Source organism: Haliaeetus leucocephalus, unplaced genomic scaffold, assembly GCF_000737465.1.
Source record: "Haliaeetus leucocephalus isolate CR32 unplaced genomic scaffold, Haliaeetus_leucocephalus-4.0 Scaffold848, whole genome shotgun sequence".
Classification (NCBI taxonomy): Eukaryota; Metazoa; Chordata; class Aves; order Accipitriformes; family Accipitridae; genus Haliaeetus; species Haliaeetus leucocephalus.
The window spans coordinates 6,589,497-6,611,490 of NW_010973284.1; the positions used below are offsets into that span (position 1 = coordinate 6,589,497).

Below are 21,994 nucleotides of genomic sequence, written 5' to 3' on the forward strand. Positions count from 1 at the left end.
GAACAGACACAGTGTGGGTACCCTGAAAAATCCCCCCTGGACCTTGCCAGTGGAGGAGTCTGCAACTCAGATCTGCACCGCATTTTCCTGTAGGTAAAACTCAGGCTCTCTGCTCATAGGAGTGTTGGAAGAGAAATTCCTTCCTGGGTGGGGAGCTCACAGTTGCTGCACTGATACACGTGAGAGAAAAGTCCAGGAGAAGATGAATAATTCTAAGAGCAGGGATTTGATGGTATGCAGAAAATAATGCCTGGGGCCACACACTGAAGAAAAAAAAGGACAGAACAAAATATTGACTGGCCCTTCATTAATTGCCGTCCGTCCATCGTGCCCTGAATGCAGCAGCAGTCTTGTTGAAGAAAAAGTAGGCTGTGACGAGGTAATTAAAGACCACATCAGAAGGCATATCCGCCAGGAGGTTGAATTAAAATTGTTCTGACAGCCTTTATTCTGGCAATTCCTCCTTTTGCTGCTTGATTTTGCAGCCTTAATGATGATGTATGAGTTCACAGCTGCGTATCCAACAGGCTGGATAGGCCCGCGGGACTGTCCCGTCATCCTCAGATGCGATGGGCACCGTCATCTGCGTCATATTGGGTGGCGCTGGGGAATGTCTTCCTGTGCATGGGCACAGGCTGATCAGAGGCACTTCTGCCAGGATAGCTCAGCCTTTCAAGTTTTGAGCCCCATCTTGACACTAACAAGCTGTGTCCAGAGGTTGTGTGGTCTTACAGGCTCAGACCACACATACCATCCCAGGGATTTGGTGCTTTCTGGCATGTGCTGTGGGGGGGTCCTTCTGTCCCACTGGGTCTGGGATGTTCTTCCCAGTCCACCTCTTCCTGTGTTTCAGAAAAACTCCTCTCTACACTTTTAAGCTCTGCCTTCAGGATTTTTGAGGTTTCACCTATATCTGGTAGTGCTTTCTTTGACCTGGCCATGACTGACATGAGAGCTGGGAGTGAAATGTGCTTTATATAGATGGCTGCTTCTTGTCATTCTCTAGGGGCTCTGTTTGCTGCCATCCCCAGCTCACTTCTCCCAAACTGAAATCACTGTCTTGTCATCTTTTCCCCCACCGTTTTCAGTGGCTTAGAGGAAAGAAGAGTCTAATAAACAGAAAAAACGTTCTAGACCAACTTTGATCTCAGTGCAACAGAGATCAGAAATACTCCACAGCTTCCAGGGCACAGTAGCATTGCAATGCTGTGCAAGTGAGAGATAGGAAAATCGAGCACCTCTTCTTTTTTTTCTCATGACTTCTCTCACATGGAAGGAGATGTTGCTGGCCATCTTTGAGCCATTCACTCCTTGGGCTCTGGTGACAGGGCATAGGTAAGTGCTAGTATAGGAAAATATAGACCAGTTAGCAAACTGGTTTGAATGAAATGTCTGTGTGGGCCAAACAAACTGCACTTTCTCCAACACATGGGCAAGGAGGCACCTCACATTTCGGCCATACTGTGAGTCTACCACTGCTACTAAGAGCAAATTCAGTGCCTTCATTTTTTGTTTGGTTGGGGTTTTTTTTGTTATTGCAAGATCAGACTGACTTGGGTCTTCAAGGAGAAGTTCCCCAGAGTAATCCTTGAAGACATTTGTGGTTCTGGCCATCCCTTTGCGCACAGAGGATACATGCAGGCTCTTCACATCCGCAGGCTGCTTGTAACATCAGCAGCTCACCCTACTACGCCCCTGAGGGGGTAAAGCGACTCCCAGAAAGTTCCAAGGCACCAAAACGGTGCCAGTATCATAAACGCTACTGTCAATGCCTCTTGAATTGTGCAGACACAGCAAAGTAAATTGTTTGTTCCCCTTCTTCCAGTGCTGCTCCAGAGAAAGGTCAGCAAAACTGCTTACAACTTGTAGAGAAAGGAGGAAATGAAATGAAGGCAGGGGAAAAAAAAGTCTGCTGCAAAACTTTCCATCACCATCCTGGCTCCCCTGGAGGGAGGATTGCAACCTGTCTTAGGGATTTCACCAGGACCTGGTCCATGGGCGCCCCATAGCTCTGTTGCTTTTGTAGGGACAAGTGGGACCAGACTGTATTTAAAAGTCTTCCTTATGTTACCGGCAGGGCCAGCCAGGGCTGCGCTGGTGCATGATCCTACCAGCTAGCACAGAAATGCCACCTCACAGCCGGAGCCTGCAGACTGTCTTACCTGGCTCCCTGCATGTTCAAACAGTGCAAAGCTCCTCTGAGTGTCTAAAAAAACCCCTTGCTTTATCCTCCCACGCTGGCCAGTGCTCCTTTAAAAGGAAAATTTAAAACAAACAAACAAACAAACTGCTGAGCAGTCAAACAACTTCAATCTGACTTCAAGGGCTGTAAATTGTATTAGAAATGGGAGCACTACTATGGTTTAAAGGCAAATTATATGTTTCGCCTCAAAAATTAATTTTTGTTTTTTTCCCTCTTCTGTATTGGTAATTATAATCTGTCAGCTTGCTCCCACACACGTCTGCACGTTTTATGCAACTCTTGATACTTGTAGCTGTCGCTAAAGAAAACCTTTCAGGTTTTAAACGGTGACACATTTGCGTGGGTTCAATGAAAAGGATCCATTTGCAGTTTGGGGAGATTTGCAGTGCTTGGCCAGCCCCCAGCAGAGGGCTCACCAAAATACCACATTACAACAATTACCTTGTCAAGCACTTGGGAACTAGAGTGCTGGCTGGAAGGATTTTACCCTGGATTTAAGCACGCACACGCAAACAGCCAAATACACCTCTGGCTTGGTCCTGCTTTCAGACAGTCCCTGAACAGAGGGTGTGTAAAAATACTTCAGGACTAGCCCAGGGAGCCAGTGTGCCTGACGGGTGGCTCAGCAGGAGAAAATAATCTTCATTGCTGCATGAAGTAGATTGGGTCCATGTTAACAATCCCTTTCAAAACGAAGGTGCTGTCAGCTGATTTAATTTAATTTACTCTACCTTCATTTACTTTTAGAAATGAGCTAAATGAATAAATTGAATTATGGCTACTTTAACTCTGAAGGAGCATATCCACATAGGAGCTTACTGTGGTTTCACTAATCAGCTTTACATTTACACCCTAAATGTATTTGGATTAGCTCTCACAGGCATCCTCTTATAGACGTGCCTGGAGATACCCACCTGCTTTCCTTTTCTTTCCTTGGGCTCGTTGCTTTGAGGAAGCCAGGACTCGGTAAGCAGATTTACAGCATCTGTGTTATTTCATGCCTCACCCCTGTCTGGACTTTCCCTGTATTTCTAAAGAGCAGGACAGAGCACTTTGCTCTGAAAGCAGAGACAGCTGCTCTGTGTAGGATGGGTTGACATGGGTAATGTCAGATGTACGTAGCACGTTAATCCCAATATCATGTTGCTAACTTGAACAAGCTCGAGAGACTATCGTTTTCTGCTACATCTCATCAGGTAAATGAAGCTATTATTCTCTTGCTGCTCCTTAGGAAATAGGAGGACAGGAGACAAGACAAAACCTATTCCCATCCTCTCTGCAGCTTCCTGCTCCAGGGTCAGTAGAGATATACAACAATGGCTGGGTCTGAGCCACGTGCGTTGCTTGTAATTGTGGCTACTTCTCCTTCTCTTGTGCGATAATGTGGTTCCAGTTACAAGCTAATTATTCCTGCCTCTGTGAACTGTCTCCTTGGTGAAGCAGATGTGCCTTGCTGCAGTGAGCTGGGGAAGGAGGCCAGGAGCTGAGGAATGGATGACAAGCAGCAGGATCCCTTCTGTGGCAGAGGGAGAGACAGCTGCAAACTCTCCTGGGGAGCAGGCTCGAATACGATGCCTTCTCTATAAGCAGCATGGACCAGCCCCCGCATTCCGAAACGTAGGGCCACAGGGTATGGACCTGATGAGATTTCCAGACAGTGCTGGGATTCTCCATCCACCGCATTACTGGGGTTTGTATGGTCCAGAAATCATAATCTGCTGTAACAGGTGGGTGGTCATCTGGCAAGCGTGAATTTGTGCTCACTTTCTGGAAATAGGCACTGGTGACTGCTTGAGGGGAAAAAAAAAAAAAATCAAGCCTGTGGTAATGGCTGAGGATTTCTGACCTTTGCTCTAACATTTCAAATTTGTTTTTATTGCTTCTAATTGGCCTTGCTTTGGAGCATGCACATTATCTAACTGCCAGGGCACTGGCTGTCATTATCTGCTGGGCCATTTGATTTGTGTTTTTTATGTTTGAAACTTGTCAGACATTCCCAGAAAATACTGCGCTCCCCTTGCAGTGTCAAATATGGGCCTGGTTAATTGTGCATCCCTGAGACAGAAGCATTTGAAGTAATCAGGCATTGATTGTTTAGCTGTGATGGACACAATGGAAACGCGTCTCCTCTGTATGGAGAGGAAAGTGTAAAAATTAGATCAGCAGCTACATGACAGCAGCCAGATTTCTTGATTTCAGGGTTCAGAGGTTAGCCATTTTCCAGCCTTGATGATTCATTTTTGATCTCACTCACGTGGCTTGGATAACTTTGTTTTCTCCTCCCTTTGCAATTTAAATACAAATTTTCTTCTATTTTGGCCCTCTTTTGTACGCCAGCTGCAAAGTCACTAATTCAAATCTGTTGCTCCCCACCTCAACTTGCTTCACCAGATGGAAACAAAAGTCAAGAAATATGTGTGTGAAAAAGCTCAAAATGCCACAGTGGCACAAGTCTGCCTATGGCGGTGGCTTTCTAAAGTTCATCTAAAACATTAGCCTGGTTTGTAAGTCTGCTGATCCGTTTTAAGACCTTTAAGGTTTCCTAACAAATAGAAATCCAGATACAGTTGGTTTTGATGTGAACATGTACACTACGTTTGGAGTAGATGTATATAGGGCTTGTCTTCCTGCAGACGGGCCGAGAGCGCTACAGGAAGCAATAGGAATAGCCCCATTTTGCAGAACTTAAAAAAAGCATCACTGGAAACACCAAGATGTTAGACCTCAATGTGAATTAGGCATCTGCTGTATTTAGATAGAAGCAATTTTGCTGTTGAAATCAGAGGTTGGTATTTTTTTCCCTTGGGATTCTGTAACTCAAAATTGTGTTGAGATCAAGCATGTAGTGGGGTTTTTTTTAGCTGTAAAGGTGAATGTATTCAGATTATTCAAGTGGTGATTTTTTGGATGTACAATTAGTTGACTGAGAGATGTGGTATACATTTGGTATTGTAATTGCTATGCCTCTGAGATTTCAATTTGCAGAACAGTTTGCATGGCTGCAAGATTAACTGTTGTATGCATGATGAGCACGCAGCCAAGTTGTGATTTGATCATGACTGTCTGTCAATTGGCTGTATGTCCATAAAAATCACTTTGTCACCAGTACCTGATGTGAACAGAGTGGTTGATACTCACAACGCTTCAGTTCAGTGGATGCCTGGATGGCTGCTAAAAACGGCCAGTGTCTAAAAATTCCATCCGTAAGTGCCGTTGGTTAGACAGGTTTTCCTGTTTCTGTTTCCCAAATCATGAAAAAGGAAGGAGGTTTAAGACCCATTTCCATCCTCTTTGCATGTTTCATATTATAGTTTCCCTCACTTGCAGAGAGGAGAATGGGAATGACGTTCCTTCTCTAATGGACTGGACGAGTGGGTGCAGAGAAATCAGCGTCTGTACGGAAGAGCCAGCCCCAGCGCGGCCAGGAGCTGAGCCCTGCCTGCCCAGCGCTGGCTCTGCCCCGGGAGCGGGCAGGCGGGCTGTCAGCAGCGACACGGGCAGTGCTGATGCAGCCCCAGGGGATGGATTGACTGGCTGGCTTTCCTATGGTTTTTTGCCTGATTCTCCGTTTGGTCCACAGCTGCTGCTGTGTTTGGGTCTCCACCCGTTGTCTGGGAACATGTCAATGTAATTATACGCAGAACCAGAGGAACCGCTCATTCTCACTTCAGCGTGCCTTTCAGGTCTCCCTCCCAGGGTCCTAATTTATTTATTTTTGTCTCAGTGTTTATCTCTTCAAAATACCACTGTGCCTTAGGTTGGTGAATGAACTGTGGAGATGCAGTAGATGCTGAATTGATGGCAGCTGGGACAGCAGTGAGGAGGGGGGGCTGGTGGAGGTAAAGCCTTCCAAGCCCTGTGCCCCATCAGCCCCTACATTATTTCAGTTCTTTTAAAATGTATTTTAACCTCCTTCTCCTAATAAAAGCAAAAGCACTGACAAACACACACCTGCGTGGTGGGGAAGGCAGGTTTCTCTGCAGGTTTAGAGGGGCCCAGTTCCTCAGGGGTGAGTCAGGGTGGAAGGATCAAGAAACCTGGGTTTCCATCTCAGCTCTTTTCCTTTCAGTTCTCCCCAATTCTGTTGCATGGCATTTGGTAGGTCACTTCACTTTTGGTAACATGGCTATGTGAACAGATAGGTCCTCCCCTTCCTAGCGTTTGTGTCTCAGCATGAAATGGTACGGCACCAGCACCGGTTTCGCTTGGGTCTCCAGCTGCCATAGCGAATACAGATAACTGGTATTAGGGGGAGCAGACCAAGTGCTTAAAGAGTAGATCAGGCATAAGTAGATGACCCTCTCCATTTGTGTCCTGCCATAGCAGTGGGGGGTGAATGAACCAAATTGGCAGGGCATAGCGGGTGCTGGGGGGGGCAGGAGCTGTCTGAGCGGGCACCCCGAACGCTCATTGGAGCCCCTCGGCTGGTGATAGCACGGTTTGATTTCCTTCCTCGGGATGGGAATGGAGAGTCAGGTTTTGCCACTTTTACAAAGGAGAAGCCATCAAAAGGTGTATCTGCTTTTACAGCCGCAGCACAGCCAGCTTGGTGAGGGGAGGTAATTCACGCTCTGCCAAGATAAGTAGGAGATGCAGCACCACGGGATTGGAGCTTGGTACACGCAGGGGATGATGACGGCTGTTTGAGCCGGTGCTGCTTCTGCTTGGGGTGAGCGCGGAGGGACCCCACGCTCTGCCAGCAGTCTGCAGGCAGGGTTGTAGGGCTGCCTCGGCTGCCAGCAGGCAGCCAAGAGCTGGTTCCTCTGGCTCCTGGTCCCAGCGTTTGGCTCAGAGGCACCTCTGCAGTTCCAGTGTGACCCACCAGTGCTGGTAGGGGGTTGTGAGGGGAAGCTCCGCGCTATGGGATGGCCCAGTGCTGCCTGAGTCTCCGTGAGCAAGGGATGGTGCTGCAGCACCCACACCCCTCGTCAATCAGCCTCTCACAAAAGCGAGGTCTCTGGGTACAAGGGTGTGAGTTGTGCCGCTTTTTGCCCAGACCTGGCTTTGCCCAGCAGCTAGACAGACCAGGGCTGAGGCTGTCCAGTTGCTTATGCCCGTCTTGCTGTGAAACACAAGTGTGTCAGGACCTGGAGGGAGAAGAGGCAGTGAGAGCACTGGGCTGTGAGATGGAGGATTTTAATTAAAGCCTCTAAGCAAAGAGGTTATATAAGTAAATAGAGTAGAAATGTTACAGAATTAACTGATAATAAAGGACAGAGATTTACTTTTCCTTAAAGTAGCCAACATTCATCACGCACACCGTAAACACACACCCAGCAGCACTTTGTCTGGGAAACGAGTAGTGAGACTTATCAGGAACCAAAGCATTACAAAGTAGGTCTGTTCCCCCAGACAAGCTGCGGGAAGCCGAGGAGCTGTTTCTGTGGTGCTGCATTGTGAGGAGCTCGGTTTTTAGCCCATGAACTCCTGGGGCATCACTGCAAAAGTACTTAGTATTTAGCATAACTCTGCTCCTTTGGAGGTCAGTAGTTAAACTCCCACCGCTCTGCTAGGACTGTAGCCCGAAAGGTGCGCTGGAAACGCCACATTCCAAACTATGGTGACAACTAAAGTTTTGCATGACTGTTAGATAATTGGCGTTAACGGGTACGGTGAAATAGCAGTATCACGTCGGGCTCTTTGACGGCACTGGTCTGGATGCTGGAAGCACTGGCATCATGTGTCAGGCGATGGGTGTTCCCCGGCCACACAGCGGGAGTCTGCCACTAAAGAGTTTGGCCCCAGCTGCGAACACCCCTGGCAGTGGGGGCAATCCAGTGGTGAGCAGATGTGTGAACCCAGCTGTCCTGGGAACAGTATATGCCCCAGAAGGAAATATTCACAGCGATACGAGGGCTGTTAATGAGAAGAAATGAAGCAAAACATTTCAGGCATGTGGGAGCCGCAGTGGGGAGAAAACAGTGGTAAGTGCAGTACCCAAAGGGAAGCAGTGGGGCCCTTCTCTTGGAGAGCTCAGAGCTAATGCAAAGCCCTTGAAGTCTCCTGGAAGGACTAACCCTGCTCTGGCCAGAGGAGGATGGGACCAGCTGGTCTTTAACCACCTCTAATTTGTCTCGAGCTGCCAAAGCCTTCCTTACAGATGCACTTCACGGTGAGGCTTTACACATGGCTTCTCCTCGCAGCACACCCCACACATGGCTTACCTGCTGCTGAAACACCCCAGCGTTTTACAATACCTGTCCTCTCTTTCTCTTCCTTTGGCAGGAAGGAGAAACTGCCGCTTTTTAAATGCACTACCCAGCGGGGCCAAGGGAACAGCCATGCTGGCGGCAAGCCAGAGAAGAGGAGCCAGGCGCATCTGAAGGACCAGTCTCTCTCCACGCGATGAGAGGAGAAGAAAGGAGGGCAGGTCTGCGGGGCAAGGCGGAGGAGCACGTCGGGGTCTGGAACTGATGATGTTTCTCTTTTTTTTCCTAGACAAGTATTTCTAAGATAACAAATAGTCCAAAGGGGGAAAGAGGGAGAGGGAAATTAGCTAGAAATTTTACTATTGATTCTTTTTTATTTATAGATGGTAAATCAATTTCAGAGCTTTTTTTTTTTTTTTTCCTTCCCCCTTCATCTCTGGGAAAAAAAGAGTGACCCGATAGATTTACAGAAATCATTTGTGGTGGCTGAAAAGCTATTTGTTAAAATGAGAAAGCCTCCCCTTCCTCCACCAGCCTTGCTCTCTCTCTTTAAAGGGGTAATCCATATGATGAGCTAACGAGGGAGTCCTGGCTCCCCTGCTGCACCATGTGATGTCTCCCCTTTTAGTGTCAGGCTCAGAAGCTCTTATGCCAATTGCATGTGCTAGCCCTGTTAGCTTGCATTAAGAGAGCCTGATAAATAGCTTCTGGGAGTCAGGCAGGCGCTCCTCAGTGTGCCGTTTATCATCTGCTGCATGGTTAGGTTTTTTGCTCTTCTATCCTATCATTTGAGGAAAGGGGTCATATAAGAAATGCTGCTGTCAGGCTGCAGGCATGAAACTCACTGCAAGACCTGTCTTAACAGGTAGGAGCCATGGTCCTCCAGCAAAAACTGGCTGGGGTCTAGAAAGATTGGACTTAGCAACAGATGTACGACTGAGGCAGTGTGAGCTAGGGGTAGTGTTGAAAGGGATGAACAATGTTGTGCCACTACTGTAAGAAATCCCAAGCAAAACCTCACCACCTTCCCATTACATGGACAGCATGTGAAATCTCAGCTCAAAGCCACCGTCACTAGGCAGTTTGTCTCCTGTGTTGTGTGACTTATTGAAATATCTGCCAGTGATGTGGATTTGAAGCGCGAGGCCTGTGGTTCTCAAACTGGAGAGTAAAAGAGGGTGACCCTGAGGGGAGTCCGAGTGTCTCCCAGGGGATGGGAAGGGAGAGTGCACTTAGAAGTGCCTCTTTCCTGTTGCGGAGGATCCACAGGGGACATCACACACAGCCCAATGTGATCAAGTGAAGTTCATTTACTACAACGTTTGACACAGTTATATATCTTATGTGCTTGTGCACGCGCCTTATACAATACTCTAATTGGTACAATACCCCGGTTCACGCGACACTATCTTATCCTCTATTGGCTGTGCAAGCTTCTTCACGAGGTGTCCAGCAGTTACTTATCTCATTCTTCAGCATCCAGGTGTTGTTTGTCAGGCTCTTCTTATCTTCCTTTTTCCCAGCGTACAAGGACACAGCGTCCTTGTCTGCTCCAGCACTTTGTAAACTTATGCTTCCTTCCCACCTAACGGCTGGATTGCTCACATGCCTTCGCCCAGCCAAGAAATCCTCAACACTTTCCAACCCATCGGAAGCCTGGGGAAGCAGCCTTTCTTCACTGTCTTCTGCTAGGAGTTGGGCTGCAATAGTGGCTTGGAGGAGAGAAGGTGCCAAGTCCCAGTAAATAGAGAGGGAAAGGATGAACCGGACTGAGGGTGAAGAAAGACATGTGAAACAAGAATGAATGAGCTCCTCTTGGTGTGGGATGGCCTTGTACAAGTAGTAGCCCCAGATGCTCTGTTCTCTAGTAAAAGACCTGGGTTGGTTGCTCCTCTCCTCTTTCCCAGGACTTGAGAACCATGATCTAGGAACAGAGTCAGACTCAGCTGGGTCCTTGCGCTGGCCTGTGTGTGAGAAGAATGCATCCTGGGGGTAAATGAAAAGGTATGAGAAAAACTGAGAATTATAGGCTAAAATAGACCTTCCAACTAACTTAAATTTACTGTCCCTTGTGAAAGTACTCCCTGATTCTTCAGCAATGGAGACCTGGCAAGGCCTGAGTGTGACCAATGCTGAACCAAGGTGTGATCCCAGGAAGAACTGGAAGCAGGTTGGGTTGCATTCATGCAGCCAGGAAGCTAGTAGGCCTGCATATGTGCTCATCTGCTTTTGAATACAGGTCCCATATCTATATCTCAATGGCTAGAAAGGAGTTCTGTGTAAGGTCCTTGAGCTCCTTTCCATACAAGTAAACACAAAGTGTGCAGGGTCAAGGCTGAGGTCTGTGTTCTGTGTCTCAGGACCTCACATGCACTTCTGGAGCCTCACCACAACAGACCTCCTGGGAGCCACTGGCACATGATTTCCATCCAGTTAGCATTACTGCAGCCAGAAAAAGTGAGTAGGTACAAGTCAGGACAAAAATTTGGCTTTGCATGCCTCTGAAAAAGGACAAGCTACTCAGGATGTGACAAAACTTGAGCTGATTGTGTCTGTGCACTAGCCACCCGTTAGCTGGGCTTTCATTAGTTAGTTTCTCTCTGATAAGGGGAACTTGGTGAAAACAAGAAAGAGATATCTCACTGGAGGGACAATTATTTAAAACAGCAAGCAAACCTGATATTTCAAGGTGAGGGAGTTAAACGGTGCACGATTTGGGGGAGAATAAAATGCCTTCCTATGATGAATTCCAAGGCATCCAAAAGGCACAGTGCTGGCTCTCTGTCTCCAGAAGCAGAGTAATGAATAGCAGTGACAGTGTGATAATTAAAATGACCTCTTGGAGATATGGATTAGAAGGTACGCAGAGGGGGGATAAGTTCTCCTTTGAATTAATCTAGTGCTAATTTATGACTATCGTTGGATTTTATAGGGTTTTAGTGGAAGACTTTCAAAGTTGGTTTACTGGGGTGATATTGTTCCTTCTGCATATTCATCGGAAAAACACTTGGCAGAATTCCTCATTATTTCTTTTTGAATTATTCTATATATACATATATATATATAATGAGAGAATTTCAGGTATTTGCTTAGCTGCTAAAGAGTCTACTCTAGAAATAGGAATAAAGTGATAAAAGCAGCTGTGGAATGAGTGTGTTGTTTCATTTTCATTCCTTCCTCCTCACAGGCCCCCAGACTCACTTCAGTACCGAGACGTGGACAAGCGGGTTCTGGGAAGCCCTTGTGCTGCCCTGCTATTGGTTATTAGAGGGTCCTGCTATCGGACTTGTAAAAGTCAGTCTTTTAAGTTTAGATTTAATAATGGGATCTTCCTGGAAATCACTGTCTCTGCTTCTTGTCTCCTGCCACCCATATCTGCCCCACAGCCTGCAATTTCCAGGTCTTAGTATAGACTCAAAGTAGACTGCTCATCTCTGCCAGAGATGCTCCCTTTCTGCTGAGATATCCCAAGCTTTTAGTTGGATAGAAAGGACAGATTGGAGACAGTTACCCATATGGGAAATGATGACATCCCATTTGTCAACTCCCATGCTGGTAACCTTCTTCCCATCCTCTCCACCTGCCTAGCAATACCATAGCATCCAAACATAAGGTTATCTGCCAAGAGCATCTGCCTTGCTCCTAGGTTGGGCAGCACGCCTGTTCTGGAGCCCACCCTCCCCATTCTTGTTCCAGCTCGTCATGTTCAGACACTTTGCTTTTGCCTCCCATTTCACTCCTGTCTCAGTTTGTCCCTGGCACCTTCTGATCCAGCCATAGTTGCCCCTACCCATTTTCTCCACCCTGAGATCCCAATCACGTCTCGTCTGAACACTACAGGCAGAGTTGACTCTATAGTGCTTTCTTCAGAGACTCACCTCTGCTAGCGGGGTTCACCAGTAAACCATGTTTCTTGAAAACTCTCCCTGACCAGCTGGGGATGGAAGCCTGAGCCTTTCACTGTCAGGTCTTTGCTAGCCTGCATGATGAGGGCTTACAATTTGGCATGGCAGAGTGTGCATCAAGTGCACACATCATTTTACAAATTCTTGGGGAGACTATCATGGTAGCTGAAAATATGAGACCTTTTGCTCCCAGTCTCTAGCTCACTTTCCTCTCGCATGAGTGCTGAAGTTCTTCTCCTCCACCTGAGCAGGCAGGTCCTGCTTCAGAGCCTACTTCTGGCCTGCCATGAGCCTCTTCTTCCTGGTGAAGATAAGCTATGTCTCAGACGTCAGTAATGTACGTTGTACACACAGCAGTAATTCTGTACTAGTCTCCTGTGTCAGGTCCAAGGTAAGGTAATGCCAGGGATTTTCAAAGGTTCGGAAGCCAATATGGGTCCAAAACTGGGCACATGTTTATCTGAGCACAAATGGAGGGTTCTTCTTGTGGGGAGACCTGAGCCCCGTTGCATTGCCCTGCCTCTTTCCACTCTCTGCTTGGGCACCTGGAGGGCCCTGCCTTGGAGCAGTAGCAACTTATTTACTTCCCTTTGTACAGGACTGGGTGATGAATATTAAAATGCCGAAATTAACTTGTTTTCTGTGCATTCTGCTCTCCTGACAAGAAAATCCCGCTACAAACCCCTGCACAGGCAGTCTAACTGTGCTGAATTAGACCCTCACTGTGAGGGGATTATATATTCTGATTGGGGCTGCGTTTGCAATTATTTTCTCTGCCACACCAAAGACCTTTACTGCAGAGCTGCAAACCAGTTATAGGAACATGAAATGCTTTGACTTCTTCACTAGGGAAACATTAATCCAATCACAGGTTATGTCCATTACAGACTATGGCAATATTGTATACAGGAATTCCCAGGAGAAGGTTCTACAAAAATTGGAATCTCTCTATAACCATGTTATGAGATTTACTGGTGTGGATAAAATGGGCAGAGTTAAAATTACCAGCCTGGCTATCTCTAAAAGACAGGTGAAGTCTGCTGGCTATCATTGCTTCATAATATTACAAATGGAAAAGCCCTGAAGTAATTGAATAACACATCTGCTGAAAAAACCTTGTGAACTGCTATAACCTAAAGATAGACTGCAAGGAAACAATGTATGTACAGCACTCAGTTAAAAGGAAAAAGATGCTTTCCTTACCTGGTGCAGGAAGATATCGCAAATGCAGATACAGATTCTCTCTTTGCCTCCTAGATTATGTGTGTGTGTGTGTGTTTGTGTCTATCTATCTACCTCTTTTCATATAAAAATAAGTTAAACCAGTTTCCTCAGCAGCTGCAGGCATGCTGCTGGATGGTAACGATTCATAAGCAGAGCTCACTGCGTTTCCTTTTGTACTGGAGGTTGCTAAAAACATTTGACATGGCTTGCAAAGGAGCTGATTTCTGTCCCCTTAAAGTCTCTCTGTCCTTGTGCAGAAAAAGATTTCAAAGCCCTCTGCAAGAGCTGATTAAGGTTTTCCCTATGCTTACCATTAGTATTTAGTGGTCCATAGCCACGGGTTAATAGCAGAGAGCAACTTCACTGGGTCGCTGCAAGCCCAGGACTACAAGGAAGATGTGTACTGATGTAGCTGCTGCAGCCACGGCCAGGAGCGGTCTGTCCGTGTAAGTAAGCGCACCCTGCGCACACCGTTCAGAGGGGGAGGATGGCCCACAGCTTGTCGACTGCCTTGGTATCGCCCTGTAATGCAACCAGGTCACCTCCAGGCATGGAAGAGCCAGGCTTCCCGGAGCCACATGCTCCAGACCCTGCAGAGCTGACCAACCATCACCTCATCCATTTTCTGGAGGTAAGCGCGCTACGGATTGGACTTTTTTTGGTGCATGCAAGGAGATTTCAGATCAGATCAGACGCAATACATCCTGCTATGGTTCTGCCTGGGCATGGAGGAGCACCTCTCATTACTCATGTTCTTCCCCATCTGGTAGCACTGAGCAGAGATCCAAGGGCACCTGACACGAACTGCATTGCAGCAGCATGGCTGTCAGGGGTTGTCATAGCTAGTCAATACAGGGAGGTGTGATTTATTTCACGTTTCATGCACCTCTCCGTGGCAGACTAGCACACGTGGAAGGAAGATATGCTTTCGAGATAGCAAGTCTGGAGGTGTTTGCATCCTCCTGTGGAAGGAACATGGGAGGCTGAGAGCATCAGTACTGATGGGCACGGTATGTAAAAGAACTTTGAAATCAGAGTCTTTTTTTTTTTTCATGAAGTTGTTCATTAAAGAAGTTCTTCATCATTGAAAATGTTTTAAAAAAATCCAAGTTTATGAAGTACGAAAATGGTGCTTTTCCAGTAAGGCTTGAAATTTACTGTCTGGAAGCAGTGGGAGCAGAAACTATCCAACTCTAACTTAAGCTGCAGTATCAATAGCCTGGGTATACAAAAGAAGATTTTTCTTACCAGCTAGTGTTTGGAAGAAAAAAGTACTAGAGCAAGTTATGCCATTGGGTATGAAGTCTTTCTCACAGTCATGAGGGAACCAATATCCTCCTGTGATCCCCCATTACATACACAAAATTATACTGAGTATAAAGAGTCCCCTGTTCATTTTGCACATTTAGGGCTGTTACCCCTGGTACTTTCAGCCAAAGCAGCCTGAACAAATGCTGAGGATTTGTACATTTCCCTTTGGTGCTAGGTGAAGGTGGGGGATTTGGGGGGTTTTGCTCCCTGTGCGTACCACTAAGAGTGTTCTGTAGCATTTATGTCCTATTTTAAAGCTGGATGAAGAAATTTCCAGAGGTGTAACTTCTTTAGGTCCTAAACGTTATCCATGTTGTGCGATGCAGTTGCGAGATGCGCCTTTACAGAGCCGTGCTGCCATAAACGAGGAGGCCGCTTGCTGGTGTTTACGGTGCTGAATACAGAGCGTAGTCCTGCAGGGAGACGGTGTGCTCTTGGCCGGGAAGTTGTTTTCTGGCAAATCCATGTTGTACTTAGCACTTCCATTTCTTTCTCCCCCAAGGCGGATTCCTTTTCCCTCTTGGTCCGTCACAGCCCTGTCACACTCCCAAAGACTTTGAGCAGCTGATCCTGAGCCACCAAGTGGAAAATACCTAGCATGCATGGAGAGGCTTGACTGAGAAGTAGGAGGAAGGGGGGAGAAAAAAAGATGGAGAAGCACAATTTAACTTTAGCTCAGGAAGCTGGTTGGAGCATAGAGATGCTCTTTAGCATGGAAGTGGCTCTTGCAGAGCTTGTGGTTCAGCACTGAGGGCTGCGTGAAACCTTTGGTCCTTTTAGGTGAAGAAGAGTTTTGCTATTCTTCTAAATAAAGCCAGGACTTCACCCTGGAAATCTTGAATGCAACTCTCAGCTCTTCTATGGATCGGATGCTGCAAGATTTAGGATAAGGTGAGGAATATTTATTTCTGTGATTCATCTCTACCATCCAAAACCCCATGATACTTCTACCTCACAGTAATGTTGCTTTATATACCTATTTTTCCATGTGAGGCAACACCGATTTCTCACATGGTGGCCCAAGACTCAGGCAGTTGAAGTGAGATGAAGCAGGACAGAAGTGGGTCACAGAGCCAGCGAGGGAAGTGAATGAGACTCCATGGCTGAGCCACGGCAGCCAGCTGAGTGATGGCAGTGGGTCCTTGGCTAAATCATCACAGATGCTCCCAAGGCAGTGTTGGCAGAGAGTAAAGAGTAATTAATAATGGCTGTTAAATGCAGATATTTCACACCTCTCAACCTTGAAAAAATGGGGAGAAGGATTTTTGCAAAATACTTCCTTTTCTGTCACTCTCACACTATGTGTTCGGTACGCTCTCTTCCTGAACCGAGCTGTCGTTCAGCCATCCTGAGACTTCCCAAACCATTCGTCTGGGGATTTCTGACTGAAACGGCTGTAAACATCACAGTCCTCAGGTTATTAGTTAGTTTCATGCCCATGATATGACTAGGGGATCTGTGAGATGACAGAGGTTGCGTGGAAAGCCACACAGAGAAGAACCCTAGAGACTCCCATGCCACTTGCTATAATCAGTGTAGGTGCCACCTTTTGGGGTTAATCTTGTTTGCCCATGACAACCTCCAAATGTTTTTGATGACAAATCAAGATTTCCTAAGCTTCCTTGCTCAACTTCATCATAATTTCACACTTACTACATCCATGTAGCCCATAAACAAAAAGCTAAAAAAAGGTACTTCATTTAGACATTGCAGATGATAGGTACAGACGTGGTTAGCTGGAGTAGTCCTGCCATGAATACTAACAGTTCTGCTTTCTGATACAGTGGAGGTGCAAGACATAGTAGGGACAGTATGATAGTGCAAAAAAAATGGTCACAGCCAAGTTTTCCCTTCAACCTGAGGCATGTCATATTTGAATGAAACTTCCCTGGTGCCAATGCCATTTTTAAACAATTTAAACTATTAATTTCAAATCTGTAACTTGAGCAGCCTGTGTATGGGTTGAAAAAAAAATTCTCTAATTTTCATTGATTTAGAAAAATGGTGGCAGTCTGCACAGCGTGCGGCCAGAGGTGGAAACCCAAGCCCTGTTTTGAGCTAGGGTGCCATGTAGCATGGAACATGCCAGGTTAAAAAGAGGACACATTCTGGGAAGGGGAACCTGTATTTGGAAATCGTCAAGGGCCATCAGAGCAACTACTGCTGTCCAGGGTAAATTTGCCTGAATTTTGCTCCAACCTCCTCACTATTTCAGTATCCAAATGCCTGCAGTTGGTATAAAAACATGTTTGTACTCCAGGCTGTAGGTTCAAAACATTGGACTTGACTGAAGGCACAACTGAGAGGGACAAAGAGATGCATATTGCTGCTTCTTTGACATGAGTTTATCAGCACGTTTGTGATCGGTGTCCTGTCTGCATGTTTCCATGATATGGAGGGTGTGCCTAAGGGTAGCAACAACCCTCAGGCATTTTTTTAATCCCTTACTCTTAAATGCGTGTAGGCCAAAGTCCTTTGTTATTGTCAGTCCTCTGGGTGAACAGCTATAGGTGAGTTAGTTAATACAAACAATAATAATGGTCACAAGCATATGTATCAGCAGTGGTACAGACTAGCCTTGTGTTTCTGCACTTGAGAAGGAGAAGCACATCCAACATATTCAGTCCTTGGCTGCCCCAAAGCATTTTCTTGTGCTGTTGGGAAGATGGGAGTGCTGTGTGTTTCTGGAGAGGGGATTTACCAGTGGAGCTAAACACCACTAACCCCTTGTTACTGCCCACCACAAACCTAACCAAACCTAACAGAAAGAAGGAAGTGGTTCCCGGAGTAACCATGGACGGCAGTCTGGCATAACCCACACGGACCACACACCCAGGCAGGGACAGGGCTGCTCACCATGGAGCGGGTACATCCCAATCCCATCTGGGCCAGTTTTGGTATCAGAAAAGCAGCTCAGTCCCAAACCAAGGCACGAGGCTAATCATTCATCAGTGCAACTGCACCGATGCCAGTGCAGAATAGCAGGAAAGACTCTATCCCCATGTACTTTTAAATCATCAAGCTAATAAGTACCCTGGATGATAAGATGTAATCTTTTAAATGCAGTATGGATTTCTTCCCTGAATTATGCATGATAACATCTTTAGGCATGAGCTTTATTTTTTTTTTTACTGAAAGAGCTGTCTTTTGGTCATGGTGGTGGTAATCACTGTGTTTTACAATTCAGCAGGCTGGTCCAGGGAAGGCTCCCTATTGCTAGACAATCTCTGCTAACTTCCTAGGAGTGTTGGGCCCTAGGATGGTGCCAGAGCATCTCCAGGAGATGTGAGGCTGTTAACCCATTGGTTCAACAAGCTGATACTGGTCTCCAAGCAAAAGTACCCAAATCTCACGTTGAGAGAGATCAACAGGGGGAAAGGGAATGAATACTAGGATTTCAAAGGTGACCAGACAAATTCAGATCAAATCTGGTCACATGCAGTCCCCATCTGGGGCTTACTGGTTGCTCAGGGGTGTATGGGGACCACACATGGCACAAGAGGCAATGGGAACAAATACATGAAATTCCATCTGAACACAAGAAAACACTTTTTAACTGTGAGGGTGGTCAAACAATGGAACAGGGTGCGAGAGAGGCTGTGGAGTCTCCATCCCTCCAGATATTCAAAACCCAGCCGGACATAGCCCCGGGCAACCTGCTCTAGCTGACCTGGCCTGAGCAGAGGGGATGGACGAGATGATCTCAAGATCCTTTCCAACATCATCCATCCTGCGATTCTGTCTCCTGTTTCTTCTACCCATTTCTGACAATTTTACTGGTCATTTTGCAGCAAGCAGTGTAATAATATAAAAATTGAGCTCTTTTGCAGCACTTTCTACTCCTTGGTCCGCAGTGCCTTTAATGAGGTTTGTAGTTCATCATCCCTTTTTAACAGCTGGGGGAACCGGGACAGTCAGAAAACAAGTGATTTGCTTAAAGACATTCGGGAAGATAGGGGCAGATGGACCAAATTTCCTGAGTGTCACCTCCCGTTCTTGCACCAGCACTGCAACTGCAACGCCTGTGCAAGTGGTATTTCAAGAGAGATGCCTGGTATATCTAGCACCCGGTGACAGCAGAGGCCGAAGGCGCTGGATGCAGCACTCTATCCACAGATGCAGCCCTTGGACTGTAAATCACAGCAAAGGAGAAATGCTTCTGTGCTTTGCCAGGGAGACAATGGTGCAGGCAGCTCTGCTCCGGTGAGCTCAGCTGAACCACAAACAGGCAAGCTGGTGCTTTAATGAAGGCGTATTCACAACTGGTAAAAACAGTCTTTACCCACCAGTGCTTCAAACTACAGGTCTAGTTCCTGTATATCACATGCTATTTATATTTATCCAGTGCTTCCACTGCAGGTCTCAGATTTGGCCAAGTTGCAACGCATAACAACAGAAACATTCTTTCTTAATAGTACTACTATTACCAATCCTTAGAGATTGATGTTTGTAATACCATAAAAATTCCTTAACTAAAGCTCACACTGGTGTGATTTTGCATCTCAATGTATTTTGATCTATTGACAAGTACACCTTTATAAAAAAAAAATAATTCTGATTTTTCTCATGAATATTGAAAATCAGACAGAAGAGCAGATGTGGGTGCATGTCTACAGACACACAAGCACAAAGCCCCCACTTTAAGTACTTGCTTAAATCCCAGATCCTGACAAATAGGAATGATCTGCTCGTTACTCTTTTGGTGAGCTGAATAAATACGCGGACTGTGTTTGTATGGAATAGAGGAAGCAGGCAATGGCCATTTATGGACGATTAATCACAGCCATGTATTCTTTATTTCCTATTTATGGGTGATACAGTGGGCTGAATTTTAATCAGCTCTCACTATCGTGGGTTTTCATGTTTCTGCTTTCAGCAGTTAACACTTTCGAGATATCAGAAAATGAAATGAGTAGAATGGCTATGGATTGGGATCGCAGTCTGGTTTTAGCGATGACTTTTCTTACCGCCTTCAGAGAAGGAACAAAATAATGTCTCGTGAGTGCGGGCTTCTGAGAAGGCAACTTGGAAATGGGTGCAGTTAATGATAACATCACATAACGGTCAGTAGAACAGTGAGCCAAGTTCAACTAAAACCAGCTTGGAACCGAGACTTCCGCTGTCTCTACCTGATACAGTTATTAGAACTAATGCAAAACAGGGAACAAAATGCTACCACTGGCATGCAGGGAACATTCCTATTTGGAGGTGCTTTACAGCTGTTCAAGTGGGATAGTTGTACGCAAGTGGAAAAGGGGGGCTCCAGCCTTGTGCCCCACTGAGTCAGTGATTCCTCCGGCAGCAGGAATGTCTCAAATGAACATGGGGCTTTAATGTTTCCTGAACTTGTTACTCACTAGACAAAGCTGGCTTTTCTTAATGGTCAGAACTGGGAGCTACCCCTGCCTGGAGGGGGAAGGCTGCCCTCCCTGGCCTCTGACGCTGGTATAGTTGTAGCTCAAAAGATTGGCAGAGCAAGTGCTGTAAGATTTCAGGAAGAGCTCAGCAGCAAGACTCATTTAAGGATTATTGCAGGAATGGCTCCTTCATTCTTCTTTGTTTTTTAACTTAAATATGCAGTAAGGCAGAATGCTCTTCAGCAGAGACACAATCTTCATCCCTTTGTTCAAGGAGTGGAGAGAAGAATAATTAACAGAGCCCTTACCTCTTCTTCTTGGATGATGCTCCGTTTGACCTTTACAGTACTAAAGCGGTATTAACATGAGAATCATGTACTGTATCCTGACCTCAGTTACACCATGGTACATCTGAATTTGGAGTCAGACCACTAAAGTAATTAGAATTGACTGGGACTAAGACTGGTGCACGTGGTATTTGATATTTCTGGCATTTATATTCAAGGCAGTCAGTGGGATCCGTTACATCACCCCACACCTGCCCTATGCATGCCGCACACAATGTGTTTATTACGCATGGTACTAATCGCACAGCAGGCAATTAAAGTGGAGAGCATTTTAAAAGTCAAATTGGCCTTTTACATCACATAATTTGGGATGGGGGCCAGATTGCTCTGGATGATTTAGATACCTAGCTCAATCAATGAGTATGAGACATTGAAATGCCTTTGGAAAAAAACCTGCAGTCCCTAATCTTTAAATTTCATCTTTAATTTTGGAGTGAAATTGGTGCTTAGAAAATATAGCTCAGGGAGGGCTGGGAAAGAAGAGTCCAGTGAGCAAAACTGACATCTCGCTGAGCCAGGGACTGTTGTCAACTGAAGAGGAGATGGGAAATTAGCACGCAGCTCAGGCTGGCTCGCTCGCAGGAATACATCGACAAAATCGATACAGGGAGATGACGCCATCCAGCCCCTAAAAACCTATAGTCCTTTAAAATGAGGGCCCTGGGTGACAGATACTTTTCCAGGCATTAAGACTCTGGCAGCCCAACCAAAGTACAAGATCAAGAAAGTAAATTTGAAGGAGTTACTTTATTACAGATAACACTGCCTTTTCCAGATAGCCACGCTTCAGTTAAACCCACTGAACCAAATGCCACGTTGCAATTCACTCGGGAAAAGCAGCTTGCCCTAAGATATGATACAGGACAAGCAAAATTAATAATTTTGAGATGTATCATCATATGAAGAATGTGAGGAATTTTTTTTCTTCTTTTTATTGGGACTCTTGAGATTCTCCTCCTGGGCTACTATTTAAAGCCCAACTTTGTTTGTGCTGCTTGGATCCAGTTTTCATACCCCAGCATAAAAACAGACCTCTGGAGAGAAAGCAGCATTATATTCTGCCATACACAGTAGGCCAAGTGGAGAAGAGCCACTTCACCAATGGGCTTTACTCAGTGAAGGGAAGAATTTAAGTGATTTTCATGAAATGAGGATTTAGCCCACAAAGGGGCTTGGGGACACGGAGACTTTAGAGATTTGGAGGCAAAATGATAGAACTTTGCTTTGAAGTCAGCCTGAGACTGCAGAAAACCACTCTGAAATTACCCGCTGGCTTCAGGTTATCCTCTGTGTTGGGAAGGGGATGCTTTGGCTGTCTTTTCTGGGGCTACTGAAAGATCTCAGTCTTCAGAGCTGCCAATATTCCAGCACTGGAGGTGTGCGTAAGTTGTGATAAATAAGACAAGATTTACAGAGGAAGAAGCACTGTGCAAGTACAGTGATGGAGGTAATAGTTTGCTCCTGGACGCACAAACGCTTTTGAGGTTTCTCAGGGTCT

At 46.1% G+C, this 21,994-nt stretch overlaps 1 protein-coding gene across 1 annotated transcript in view; it reads left to right on the plus strand.

The window, feature by feature from the left end:
- Window positions 1-8,552, plus strand: part of AGBL4 (ATP/GTP binding protein-like 4) — a 580,767-nt gene extending 572,215 nt beyond the window's left edge. The window contains exon 10 of the mRNA XM_010582707.1: window positions 8,429-8,552. Within this exon, the coding sequence (XP_010581009.1) occupies window positions 8,429-8,552 (124 nt within the window). The remainder of the gene's footprint in view (window positions 1-8,428) is intronic.
- The last annotated feature ends 13,442 nt before the right edge of the window (window positions 8,553-21,994 follow it).